Below are 14,432 nucleotides of genomic sequence, written 5' to 3' on the forward strand. Positions count from 1 at the left end.
GCTGGCTAGCTCGCTCGATCCTAACTGCAGTCGGATGCACGAGAGGCAGATGCTTGTTGCGGTGAGGCCCTGGTCTTCCCCCTTTTAGGCAAGGTGAGGCCCCGAGTCTATATCATTCCACTAAGAGGAAAGTATCGTTTTTCCCTGAAATCCTCTCTGATGGATCAATTTCCCCCTCAACTCTAATACCGGATCAATCAACCCCTCAAATCTCTAAAACCGGATCAATTCCCACCTAAAGTGGTTTTGGACTTGATTTTGAGTGGTTTTGACCCAGATCGTGCACTTCTCTCGGTTATGGCCGTGCACTTCGCGTCTTCAGTGCGCCCAGCTCGCCTCCGTGGCCGGCATGCTCGCCGCTTGCCGTCTTCATGGTCTCGACCAGGCTGCCGCAGAAGTACTCCCACTCCATGCCTACACGGACGCCGATGCTTCCCGAGAAGCCATCTGATGCCATGCTCCTACTCAAGTCCGACTGCCCAGTGCGAGAACCGCTCTGTGTGCCTCGCACCGCACTGACCGGCGTCCCGCTTGGCCAGCGCAGGAGACGAACTGCATCAGCACCGTCGACGCGCTCATCCGGCCGCCCGTGATCACGCTCTGCTGCACCAGGTCCGCATTCTCTTCCTCCCGGCGAGCGGCGACGGTGTTCGAGGCGGCAACCACGCAGGCATCGTTCTCGATGAGCGTCTCCAGCGTGTCGGGGCTGCTGGAGGATGGCGGCAACGTGATCTCGTCGTCTTCGAGCTCCGTCGTAGGCTCTTGTGGCGGAGACGGCTCTGGGCCCCGGTGCCGACGGCGTCTCTCGCCGGTCTGCGTGGCCGCGTTCGCCCCGGCACCACTGCGCGACGGCCACATGGTACTCGCCGATGTCGAAGGAGCTCCAGTTCATCCTCTTCTCGTTCCCGGCCTAGCAGCTAGAGGTGGAGGAGGACAAGGATGAGTCAGTGGAGGCGTCGCGCAGGGAGGAGGCGGAGCCCTGGAGCGCGTACTCGACGATGCTGACTGGCACCACCTGAAGCGAGACGAAACAAAGGAGAGCAGAGCGGGTACGCGGTCTGGGTCAAAACCACTCAAAATCAAGTTCAAAACCACTTTAGGGGGGAATTGGTCCGGTTTTAGAGATTTGAGAGGCTGATTGATCCGGTATTAGAGTTGAGGGGGGAATTGATCCATCAGAGAGGATTTCAGAGGGAAAACGATACTTTCCTCTTCCACTAATACCCTGCCAAGGCCCAAGGCCCCAAGTCAGGGCGTCAGGCTAGTTATGGGCCGATCTATCTCTCTCAAAAAAGAAAAACCAGCGACTTCTTCTAAAATAACAAATAACAAAAAAAAACCCAGTGACAAACCTCGACAGGGAGGCGCCGCCAACCTGCTTCGACGAGGGGGAGCCGCCGATAGATGGTGGTCGCCCACCGCGAGTTCACTGTACGTCCGGCCGTCGCCGCGTATTTCCCTACTGCGGCAGCTTCATTTGGTCATCTCCGAATAAATTCTGAGGTAAGTCGTAAGCCAAAAGCCTCGGATCAAAATAAATGAATAAACGAATTAGGGTAACATCTTTTGATACAATTGATCTCTTTCTGGTTCTGTGATATTGTATTGAATGCAATCCCTACTCGTACAACAGTGCTACTCCGTTAGGCATGCCCTTAATTTTAATCAAAATTAATTAGATTAACGCACTATCCATAATCTAATTTCTAAATTCTAATTCTACTATCAGTTTCTTGTTTTTGTGTTCTACTGCTACACTACTAGCATATTTCATTCCAAGGAAGACATAATCAATTTTTTTTCTTTTGCAAGAATAGACTCAATGGATTTTAAGATTTAATGAAATGCCAGACTATTCAAAGCTATGTAATTAAGTGAAAATATGTCTAGTTACATTAGTTATACATATTTTTTTAAAAAAATTGGGCCACTTGTCCCAGTTCGCACCAGGGCCCCGAATTCCTGAAGACGGCCCTATTTGTAGGGTGCGCACAACAATTTTATAAGAGTCGGTCCATCTAATCATCTTACAAAGTTCCGGTTTTGGGAAGGTTCTATAAGCTTTCGGACAATTATTTCCTAGTTTTTTCTTCTTCTGTGTTTCTATGATGGTTGTACTCGGTTTTGAACCTTTTATTTTCTATGCCGCTTCTACTTTGTTTTGTTTAGTTCTTTTTTGTTTCTTTCCTATTTCTTTTTCAATTTTTCTTTCTTTCATTCATTTCTTGAATTCACACATTTTTCAAACTTGTGAACTTCTGAAAAAAGAAAACATGTGAATATTTTAAAATTCATTTTTAAAATTTGTGGACATTAGAATATTTTTCAAAATTTTAATTCATGATTTTTTAAATTTTGATGAAAATCAAATTCTAAAAGAATTTTAAAATTCATGAAAAACATTTAAAAAAAGAATACAGAAAAATGACAAAATGAAAAGGAAAAGAGAAACATGAAAAACTAAAAAATAGAAAAAAGGAATAAAGAAAAATGATAAACATTTCATGATAAAAGAAGAGAAAAATCGCTCCAGAAAAAACCGCTAGAAACCTTCTAGAAAGTTCCAAATAATTGATGGAAAAACCCACATGAGCCAGCCGTATAGACAATAGACATACAAAAGATGTGACCGACATCTACCGTTAATGAAAGAAACGAAGGGAGCAACTCAAGGGCTCCACCTCGGAGGGCTCCCGCAACAATCACTTTCTCACGCCTGAGACTGCGCCAAGCGGTGCACCCAGCCATCGCCACATGTCGCGCTTTGGGCGCATCTTCAGAATTTTTTTTCTACACACATTTGTTTTCTTCAGCTTTTCGTCTTTTGCTTTGTTTCTCTAGGTTTTCGTGGAATATTTTTTATCTTTTAGGAAGCAGCGCTTTTACACAAGAAGCACAACGCGTGCTTCCCAAAAAGGAAAAAAACACAATAGTGCTTCTGCGAGAAGTCCATCCTATGCTCCACAAGAAGCATAACACAATTGTGCTTCCTGAAAAGGCAAAAACATAATTGTGCTTCCGTAAAAAAAGGTTGAAAGCAGAACTATGCTTTCAGTTTCTTGATTTTTTTTTCATGTTTTTGGTCTTTTTTGTTTTTTTTCTTTTTTCTTGTTTTTTTTCTTTCCCTTTTTTGGGTTCCTGGTATTTGTTGAGTGTTTTCTGAAAAAAGAAGTTCATTAAACCTATTGACACGAGATCTAGTTTCAAAGACTTCAAACGAGATATTGAACGGTGAAACATAGTCCGTGTTTGGATGGGCGGTTTAAGAGATACAATATTTAAAATAAATCTAAAAAATAGGCAAAAATATTGGGCTGCGACAAGTGGCGCACATGTTATGTGCATTTATCATCATAAGAGAAAGTGTGAATGACCTTTATAAGAGGTGTCGCTCGATTAGTGATTTGAAGAAACGAACGCTTAAGATGCGAATAGCAAAACACGCTTCTCCTATTGCTTGGACTTTTTAAGGGGAAATGCATAGCTTTATAACTTAACTGTGTTTAGGCAAATCGCCGGCAGCACAAGGAGCCACATTGGCTGGTACATCAGACTTCCACATCACATAGTGGTTTGGTTCACACATACAACCCATACTAATAAGTTTATGTGCAACAATGTTTGATTAGATCTTTGATTGTAATTGTTTACAGCTTACCAAGTTGCCCGCTTGGTAAAATGATTGGATCTTGAAGCCCCCTGACCGTATCAAGCCTGTTTAGATCCTAATGAGAAACATAAGGATATCTCTATATCTAAAGGGGTTGCTAGCTCGCCTCACTTCCACCAACCCTATATTAAGCTGTGTTTCCTTTTGTTATCCAATAAAGTCGAAAGAGCTACGGATCATCCCTCTATCCTTCCTCCAAGAAAAGGCGGCTAGGGTTTCTGCCTCCTGTCGGCGGCGCCGTCGATCTCCCTCGTCTCCTGTGGCCTTAGGGCCATGCGTGTGCGGTGGATCCCGGCTCTTGCAGGCGGGCTCCGTTTTCAGGTGTTTCTTTAAGTTTTGATAGAGTTTGTGTCCTGCTCAAGAAGACGAGACGACGATGGTTTCTTGGAGATAGAATAAGGTTCTTCCCGCCTAGCCCTTGTCTCAATGGTGTGCCTAGCATCGTTGGAGGGCGTGTGAAGGTGTGTCTTCGGCAGATCTCGTGAGATTTGGTCGGTGGTTGTCTTTGATGGATCCGCTCGGATCCGGTCTTTATTCGTCTTTATTCATGTGTCTTCAGGTTGGATCCTTCCGATCTAAAATTCTCTTCATCGGCGGCGGTTGCTGTTTTGGGGCGTTGGTTCTATGTGACCTTATCATGACAACTTCCCAACTGTCTACTACAACAAGTTGTGCCCGGCTCCGGTGAGTGAGGGGCGATGACAGTGGCGCACCTTCGGCTCGCTTCAGTGCTTGTAGTCGTCGCTAGGTGGTCTATGAATCTGGATGCAATTTTTTCATTTCTGGTGTTCGTTGTACTACTGTGATTGAAAATGACTAGATCGACAGTTTCCCGTAAAAAAATCTATATTAAGCGTGCAGGTGTTTTATATGCGATCTTTCACTTGAGCGCAACCAATTTGGGTGGGTCCATTTGACGTATGCATTAATTCAATCAAATCAGTGTTTTCCCAAACTACATCATGCATTAACAGCGCAACCAATTTGAGTGGGTCCATTTGACGTATGCATTTTTTTGTGAGAAATTGTTCATTCAAATCATGAATCAGTACAGAGTAAGTGAACCTTACAAGCACACTGAAACGCAAAAACAAAGGACCATGAACACCTAGAGTACCCTAAAACAACCATAACACAAGAGGATCTCCGGAGCCCTGTGTCATCATCCCTGAATCTTGAGAGAAGACCCCTGCAGCAGAAGGATATGCAACCAGTCGCAAACAGGTCATCATCTTCGACCACGGTACAATTGCCGCCACGCTGCTTCCTTCTTGACGTATGCATTAACTCAATCAAATCGGTGTTTTCCAAAACTACATCATGCATTAACATATTCAAATCAAATAATAAGAAAGAACTAAATCCAAACTTTCGTTACTCAAACCCAAATCAAATCAAATCTTATCAAAACAGCAACTATAATCAAAGTTGGCCGGCCCATTTGACGCATGCACACATTTTTTTATGTTTCGTTTTTTGGTTTCCTATTTGTATGCTTTATTTTTCCTATGACCAACCAATTATTCTGGATTTAGCATGTTACCAGAACAGCACAGACCTGTACGTCACAGTGAGTTGGTAGCGTCGCCTTCATTCCAATTAAACCCCCTTCACCGATTTTTCGTGTCTCACCAATTTATTTGAATTGTTTTTTAGCCCACCGATCTTTACTATAGTATTAAAGACAAATGTGTAGGAGTCGTTCGCCTGACATTAATGCGCAAACAATTCGAAAATCAAGTCATTAAAATCAATTAGCTAGACGGTTAATTACACATGCAATTAATTGAATTTATTTAAATAGTAGGGATTTTTTCACGCCGAATCAATTTAGGAACTAAGTCATTAATGCAACTAATTAATTAGACAGAATTAGTTAAGCCTACTGATAAATAGAAGTAGGGATTTTTAGATGACGATCATGTTCCGCGGGATGCTCACATGTTGACGGTTGTCAAACCGTTCGCCGGCAAGGTTCAGACCAAGCGCTGACGGTCAGTGCCTTCGAGGACAACGGTGACGACACGGCACTATTCTTGAAACCCACCCCGTAGCAATATTTAGCTAGTTTTTTTGATCAGTTTTTTTTGGATCAGTAGCAATATTTAGCTAGTTTGTTTTAACGGAACGATATTTCGTAGCAGGATGCACTGAGCTCCGCTGACACCCCCAGCCGATCCCACACTTTCCCATCTCCTCCGCCGATTCCCGGCAGCTGCGCTACTCCCCTCTCCCCTCTGCGCCCGGCCCCACCTCTAAGCACCCGTGACGCGCCACTTGCCCCGCTACCGCCGAGAACAAAAACCCACCGCCGGCGGGCCAGCGCGCGCTCCATCATCAGCATCCCACCTCCTCCGCTCGGAGCGCGGCATCCGCCCGAGCAAGCGATCCGGCGAGATGTCGGCAGATGCTGCTGCGGCGGCGAGCGTGGGCAAGCTGGTGCTCGACACTGGCTGGCTCGCCGCGCGCTCCACCGAGGTGGCCCTCACCGGCGTCGAGCTCACCACCACCCACCCGCCGGACGCCTCCGTCGCCGCCCCGTGGATGCACGCCGCCGTCCCCGGAACGTACGTGCTTCTCCTCGGCGTCCTCGCCGATTTTCCTCCGCTATAATATCTACACCTCCCAGCCGTAGTTCTGATCCGTGGGGATTTGTTTTTCGACGGAGTAATCTATCTGCGGTTTGGGTTTAAAATAGTACTGCAAGCTTTCTTTATTTGGGGGGCGGCCCTTGCTTGACCAACAAACTGTTGGATACTTCTGAATGCAGCGTGCTGGGGACCCTTCTAAAAAACAAGTTGATTCCTGACCCCTTCTACGGGCTCAACAACGAGGCAATCATCGACATCGCCGATTCCGGGAGGGAGCACTACACATTCTGGTTCTTCACCACCTTCCAGTGTGCCCCGGTATGCAGTTATACACCGATTCTCCGTGTATTAGTTAATTGTGCAGTTGCTTAACTAGGAATGCAGCATGACCCCAGTGTAGTAAAGTGATTTTAGGCAGTCGTTTAGTGGCAATAATTGAGCTATCTCCACGATCTAAGTTCCATTTTAGTCTTTACTGTGCCACATTTTGCATTTTAAGAAAGTGGCATTGCAGCAGTGTAAGAGGTCATGGGATATGCTTGCATTTTGCCTTATCCAAACTACTTGCACCGCTCATAATTGGTGTGAATTTGACTTGCTGGAGGGATACTATAATTTTGGCACTCCACCGAATGTAATGCACTTGTTATTCTAGAACATTACTGCATATCTGCTTAACATATCAATTGATTCTGTTATCATTCCATCTCTAGGCAGGAAACCGGCACGTGAGTTTAAACTTCCGTGGAGTAAACTACTCAGCAGAAGTATACATAAATGGGCACAAAGAGATACTTCCAAAAGGAATGTTCCGAAGGCACACCCTTGATATTACTGAAGTTCTTCATCCTGAGGGCAGCAATCTGCTTGCTGTCCTCGTTCATCCTCCTGATCATCCTGGCACGATTCCTCCTCAGGGAGGTCAAGGCGGTGATCATGAGGTATCAATGAGCTTTAGCAAAAGGTTTCAATGATTCATGATCATATAGTTGCGTTAATTCCAAACTACTTCATCTCCATTACACTTTTTGAAAAGGAATATTGTTGCTAAGTGGGACAACTCATGGCAAGTGCATGATCTTACCTTTTGACATGGTCCATTTCAGATTGGAAAAGATGTTGCTACGCAATATGTTGAAGGATGGGATTGGATGTGCCCGATAAGGTTGTTGGTGATATCTGTGTGATTATGTTATTGTTAATCCCATTGTTTTTCCCAATTAGTTTCCTTCTAACAACAATTATATATTCCTTTTTGGCTGTGTGCATCCTTGATGTCTCGACTAGCTCTTGACATTGTGTTGTTACATAAATCAGGTGTACTTGGTATCAGCTTGATATTAATATATTGCTCATTATCAGGAAAAATATGTTCCTATTATTTTTTGTTAAGACTGATTGACACTCATTGCATGAAAAACTTAGATGCAATATGCTGAACTAGAAACATTTTGCACAGTCTTTTTCTCGACTTTCAACATTGACCAGATATTAGTGTGGTGCTGATTCACTCAAATGGGTGCTTCTAAAAGGAAGTACTCTCATCATCATGATACATGATAAAGCATTTCTGTCCTTCCCCCGCAAAAAAAAAGCATTTCTGTCCTTTTGAGTCATTTGAACATCTCATAGCTAGATCGGCATAGGAATATTTTTTACATGTAAAAAAATGGAAATCCAATATTATCTTAATAGAAAAAATAGCATCAATATGCAATTTAGCTATGTTGTTTCTGATTTCTTAGAAAAAGTAACTGAAAATATGCATAAAATTTTCTTTCAAATCCAGGAAAGTCTCTGTATCAAATTTCCATTCTCCCATTTTGACCACAATAACAAAAGAAATGAATCATCTGCCATAATCTAATAATTTTTGCATTAATGTTGGCCTAACTTTTCTTAACTCAATAATCCCGACGTGCTTGGTACTTCCTTGATTGATTCAATAATGATCGCATTGAAAGTCATGATCACGCAAATGTATTTTCCATGTAGTGAGGACTATTGCCAAGTGCCAACAATATCTGATGTCCTAGTTATGTTGGTAAATTCGTTCCAAATTATTACTTGCTATAGTTGCTTCTGTACTTTTACTACAAATCAAAATGTTTGTTTGGAGCAGCATTTTTTCCAAGCTGATCATTCTTGTAGCAATTTGCAACAGTCATAATTCCCTCAATTCTTTCTTTTTGGGCATCCTAGGGATAGAAACACAGGAATCTGGGATGAAGTTTCGATCTGCATAACTGGGGTGAGTTTAGTTGGAATTTTCACATTTATTACTATTTGCTCCTTTATCGTCTGGTTTTTGTGTCGATTGATAGCACTTATTTGCAATTTCCCCTTTGCAGGCTGTGAACATAACCGATCCCCATCTGGTTTCAACTTTTCATGACGATTTTAAGAGATCGTACCTACATTGTACACTTCAGTTGGAGAACAAAAGTTCATGGCTCGCAGATTGTAGTTTAAAAATTCAGGTTTCCGCTGAACTAGAGGGGGACATTTGTTTGGTGGAACATCTTCAGAGTTATGCCATATCGATTCCTCCCCGTTCAGTTCTGGAATACACTCTTCCTCCGGTAAGTTAGTAAGTTAATTTCCATGTTGCACCTTACTCTGGCGGGTTTTTTTAGGGCTGACTCTGGCGTTCCTTCGTTAATTTTCTTATTTTCATCAATGATTATGATATAGCTACTCATGCATTCTTTCTTTTGGTTTTTACAGTTCTTTTTATCTAGAATTGAATTAGTGTGGCATATTAGAGGATCACAACACACTAAACTGTCCCCTAGTGTTATGTTCAATAAGGAAGTACCTTTGTCATCCTCATACCTCTTAAGCAGAAAATATTCAGTGCTCTTTGTTGCATACTTCTCATTGTTAAAGGCACAAGAACCTTGGTGTGAGCACATTTTCCTTGCACTGTCCCTGAGTGATGAATATTTTTAGTGATAGTTATTTTGTTGACAGAACATCCGAAATAAGCAGATTAGTTAACTCTGTTATATGAACATCGGCAGTTATTCTTCTATAAGCCAAACCTGTGGTGGCCAAATGGCATGGGAAAGCAATCGCTCTACAATGTTGAAATTAGTGTGGATGTCAATGGACTAGGAGAGTCCGATTCATGGAGTCATTATTTTGGGTTCCGTAAGGTTGAGAGTTCTATTGATGATTCTACTGGTGGGAGGTAACTAGTTCTTTTATGTCTCAGCGTATAGTACTTGTGCTCATGAAAGCATGGCAGTGTAAATTTATCTCATCTGCAGGATCTTCAAGGTAAACGGTGAGCCTATTTTCATCCGAGGAGGGAACTGGATATTGTCTGATGGCCTGCTTCGACTAACAAAGAAGCGCTACATGACCGATATCAAGTTCCATGCTGATATGAACTTTAATATGCTTCGCTGTTGGGGTGGTGGATTAGCAGAGAGGCCCGATTTTTACCATTTTTGTGATGTATATGGTTTGATGGTAGGGTTAAATTTCTCCCTGTGAATCGATATTTCCTGTTTTGCTATACAAATGGCAAGATATTAGTTTGCCATGAATAGTATAAAGGGTTTTCAAATGATATGCACCTTTGCTCCCTTTTAAGATTCAGAAAGCTAATAGTTACTATCTGGTTGCTGGAATTCCTTGCCTTCACAGGGTTGATGATTAGGTTAGATGTATTTTTGTAACCTACACGGCTACGCCTAGTTGAATATTGATTGCAGTTTCATGTAAACATATTGTGAAGTTCAACAATATCTTTTAATAAGAAATGGAGGGGAATAGTTCTCTTTCGTAATTTTCACATTTACTCTGGTTTGGTGCCATTTTTGTGTTTACTTGGAGTAACAAATCATTTGGTACAGGTATGGCAGGAATTCTGGATAACTGGAGATGTTGATGGTCGTGGACTTCCAATATCAAACCCAGATGGTCCTTTGGACCATGCTCTCTTCCTTCTGTGTGCTAGAGATACTGTCAAGTTACTCAGAAATCATGCTAGTCTAGCTCTATGGGTTGGTGGTAATGAGCAAGTCCCACCAATTGACATCAACAGAGCACTGAAGAATGATTTGAAGCTACATCCTATGTTTTTGAGCAACCAGACAACAAAAAATCAAGGAAAGTATCTATCACAAGACCCAACTGACCCAAGTAAATACCTGGATGGTACTAGGGCGTATGTCCAAGGATCAATGTGGGATGGTTTTGCTGATGGGAAAGGCGATTTCACTGATGGTCCATATGAGATTCAGTATCCAGAGAGCTTTTTCAAGAATAGTTTCTACAAATATGGGTTTAACCCTGAAGTTGGTTCTGTGGGGGTTCCAGTTGCTGCAACGATTAGAGCAACAATGCCTCCAGAAGGATGGAGTATTCCAATTTTTAAGAAGGGAATTGATGGGTACATAGAAGAAGTCCCAAACCCAATATGGGATTACCACAAGTACATCCCCTACTCGAAACCGGGGAAGGTGCATGATCAGATTGAACTATACGGCCATCCAAAAGATCTTGATGATTTCTGTGAAAAAGTAATTTAGTACTGCCATTTCTTCATACGTCGAAGCTTTATGCTTCAGAGCAGAGCATGTAGTTTTGTCTCTAATATTGTCTTTAACCTTCAGGCACAATTGATCAATTATGTTCAGTACAGAGCTCTCCTGGAAGGATGGACTTCTTTCATGTGGACAAAGTTCACAGGTGTTCTAATTTGGAAGACGCAAAATCCATGGACCGGACTACGAGGACAGTTCTATGATCACCTCCAAGACCAAACTGCCGGGTTCTATGGTTGCCGTTGTGCTGCTGAGCCGATTCATGTCCAATTGAATTTGGCTAGTTACAACATAGAGGTACTTTCTGCAACTTACAAAAGTTGTCTCAACCGAACTTTCTGGAAACTAATGCATGGAAAGTGCCTTTTTTAGGTGGTAAACACTACGTCCGATAAGCTGACAGACGTGGCTGTAGAAATTTCAGTATGGGATCTTGACGGCGCATCCCCATATTACAAAGTTACAGAGAAATTCGTGGCACCGCCAAAGAAAGTGAAGCAAATTATGGAGATGGAATACCCTAAGATGAAGAATGCCAAGCCTGTCTATTTTCTACTGCTTAAACTCTTCAGGCTTTCAGACAAGGAAGTACTCTCCAGAAACTTCTATTGGCTACATCTTCCTGGGAAAGACTACAAGTTGTTGGAAGAGTATCGGCAGAAGACAATTCCGCTCGAGATCGGGTCCAAAATTTCTGTCTCAGGCGGCACATACAAGGTAAGAATGTCCATACAGAACAAGTCAAAGAAATCCGCAGCTGATAGCACAACCTCGGTCTCAACTATGGAACTAGAGGACAGAAATGGTGTCCACGGCATTAGTGAAGAAACTACTTGTGTGGTACAGAAAAGTGGTCTGTGGAGCAAAATTCGCAGGAACATTGATCTCGCAAGATCGGGTGACAAACCAAGAACACTTGAGGTGAAGGGGACCGATTCAGGTGTGGCGTTTTTCCTTCATTTCTCGGTGCACACCTCTGAATCATCCACTAGGGAGAATTACAGGGACACTAGAATCCTTCCGGTACACTACTCAGACAACTATTTTTCGCTCACGCCCGGGGAGAAGATGACAGCCGACATCTCCTTTGAGGCTCCTGAAGGATCCAAGCCCAGGGTCATTCTGAAAGGCTGGAACTATCATCTAAACCATGCAGTGATGATGTGAGGCGTGCTTTGTCCGTGAACATGCTATTGAATTGAGTACTGGAAGTAAGATCCATGTAAACTAAGTACATCCCCTGTGAAGTGCAGACATGAACAGTTAGCTATCTTATAAACCAACAATCAACAATAAAGTGCAGGCATCGACTCAATCGTGATATGGCATCAGCAATGCTTGTGGACTAGTGTCATGACTGTTATGATGTCGACGGTGTTTGAAACGGTTCAGGTCTTCTGGTAACATTATCGTTGCCAGTACCGAACTAGGAGCACGAAACATTGGTTGAATTTGGTGCATTTGTCCTGCTTCTTGTTGACACCCGATTTTGGCACGATACAAAACGCAATGAATATGGCCTCAAATGAAAAAGTTCTCAAAGTGATAAAGTTTCGTATCATCAAAAGGATAAACTTTGATATTTGGGTCATAGCCATCCGATCTCATCTCTAAAGCCGAACTTGTGTTTAAAGTACTGAGATTTTATATCCAGAACACTTTTCGGCTGATTACACCCCCAAGACTGCCCCATATTGAAAAATGATCTACACGATTTGTCTTCGTCTCGTTGAAACGATCGATTTCGATATAAAAATTGTCCAAATCTGAGTCTGTATGCAAAAGTTAGAACAATCGGAGTGCAGCCCTGTCATGAGGCGAGATGTGGCGCGCCCTACCACCTGAAAAATTACCCGCAAGGTGCAGCTAGTTTAAACCGGACAGTTTTGGAAAGTTCGGGCAAAACCAATCTGAATTTGACTAGTATTTTGGACGTGAATCCAAGCCTTTTCCTTGACACGGAAAGTCCAGCCGCCTCTTATATACCTATAAGGGGTGACAGCCGATTAAACAACACCAATCGAACAAATCAATCTACTACTTTTTCGTGTTCATCTACTTTTTATCTTCCCCTTGTATCTTTTTTCTCATTCTTCGCTAGTTCTTCATGCTGGAGGGCTGCGGATCCATGAGGCTCTAGGGGCGAGCGAATCGACTTGGAGCAGCCCATAGCTGCTGCGAGCCCCGACGGGGTCCCTCCCGGGCAAGCGGGGCTTCGGGTCTACAAAAGTGTCTGTCGGCTGTCCTGCGTATCGCGCTGCCGGTCGGATCTCCTCCGACGTGAGCTGCGGTGCATCACCCTCGGCGTTGGAGGTACACGGTGACGTGTTCGTGTGCGAACACACTTTTTGGCGACTCCGCTGGGGACGAAGCTTTGAACAGTCTCCAGCCTGTTCTTGCTACGAGGAGAGCGTAATCAAGCGACTGCAATCTACAACGGTAACATGTATCATCAATCTCCTTGCGTAGATGCAAATAGCCATTATGTTGATGTTGCTAGATCTTTTAACGGACATGTGATGTCGGCCAGCCCTAATGAGCAAAGGCCGACTAGTTATTCTGTTGGAGAAACTTGGAATTTACAGAATCATGATATGCATCTTATGAATCTGAACTTTCGTGCATCGGCAACATCTTTCAATATGCCGATGAACAACACGATTTGTTCGAGTGATCAATATAGGACACCTCATGTACATGAGGGCATCTCAAAGTTTTATCCATCGGCAGCCGACTCGCAATATGCGGGTTCATCCCCAAACATGCCGATGAATGGGGGAATCAGCCATGCTTCTGTTAGCTATTTGGCTGGTTATCCTCAAACATCATATACTACACCTCGTCAGATTAATTGTTCAGTGGCGTATGAAACTAAAAATATTCATGACTCGGCTCATCTTCACGGTCATGGCCGAGTGAATGGAGATTCTATAGGAGCATATGTGTCTAATATTGCAGGAGATGAGGTGGCTCTGGTTGCATTAAAAATTTTAGCCCAAAATAAGAAGATTAGTGCTATTTGCCTTGAGCACCACGACAAGGGATTGGTTCCTGATTATGAGGCAATAAGAGCTAGGATTTTGAAAGAAGACGAAGTGTTGCCGATTGATCAAATTGCCGAGAGAAAATATTCAACAACGATGCGTATGCCTTCACCTATCATTGCAGCATGTTATACACCCCCTATACAAGCGCAAAATTTCGACAACATCAATTCATTGCCGAAAGATCCTAAAAGTATTGGGGGGCAAGCCGATCCAAGCAGGGTTGAGTTTAAAGAATCTGGCCCAAGTGGACAAGATCAAGTCAAAGCTCACAGGGAATAGAGTCAACGAATTTACTACACCTACCCTTGAGGAATTACCAGCAGAATATCGACAGGCCTACGAAGCACTCAAGAAGAAGCGTGGAGAGGGATATTTGCAAGAATACGTCAAGTGCCTTCCTCCATGTAGCAACCATGTTGGACCTTCTACACTGTTGAGGCAAGATAAAAAAGAAGCTTTGCAAGCAAACCAGCAAAAAAGGATTCACTCGGCTAATATGATGGATTCGGTTGAAACCGGATTGAGCAACGGGATGTTTAAGACCGAGTGCGTTGCATCGTTCCAGACG

At 43.3% G+C, this 14,432-nt stretch overlaps 1 protein-coding gene and 1 pseudogene across 1 annotated transcript; one reads left to right on the top strand and one right to left on the bottom strand.

Moving 5' to 3' along the window:
- Positions 1-295: 295 nt before the first annotated feature.
- Positions 296-2,636, bottom strand: LOC123187422 (protein SOSEKI 5-like; annotated as a pseudogene).
- A 3,182-nt stretch (positions 2,637-5,818) lies between these two features.
- Positions 5,819-12,132, top strand: LOC123054439 (mannosylglycoprotein endo-beta-mannosidase). Its single transcript, XM_044478219.1, has 11 exons — positions 5,819-6,237; positions 6,441-6,579; positions 6,975-7,202; positions 7,368-7,426; positions 8,464-8,512; positions 8,613-8,843; positions 9,285-9,454; positions 9,534-9,738; positions 10,125-10,793; positions 10,887-11,114; positions 11,190-12,132. Exons 1-11 carry the CDS (start codon positions 6,068-6,070, stop codon positions 11,982-11,984), a joined length of 2,943 nt encoding a protein of 980 aa, XP_044334154.1. The 5' UTR covers positions 5,819-6,067; the 3' UTR covers positions 11,985-12,132.
- The last annotated feature ends 2,300 nt before the right edge of the window (positions 12,133-14,432 follow it).

Source organism: Triticum aestivum, chromosome 1A (assembly GCF_018294505.1).
Source record: "Triticum aestivum cultivar Chinese Spring chromosome 1A, IWGSC CS RefSeq v2.1, whole genome shotgun sequence".
Lineage (NCBI taxonomy): Eukaryota > Viridiplantae > Streptophyta > Magnoliopsida > Poales > Poaceae > Triticum > Triticum aestivum.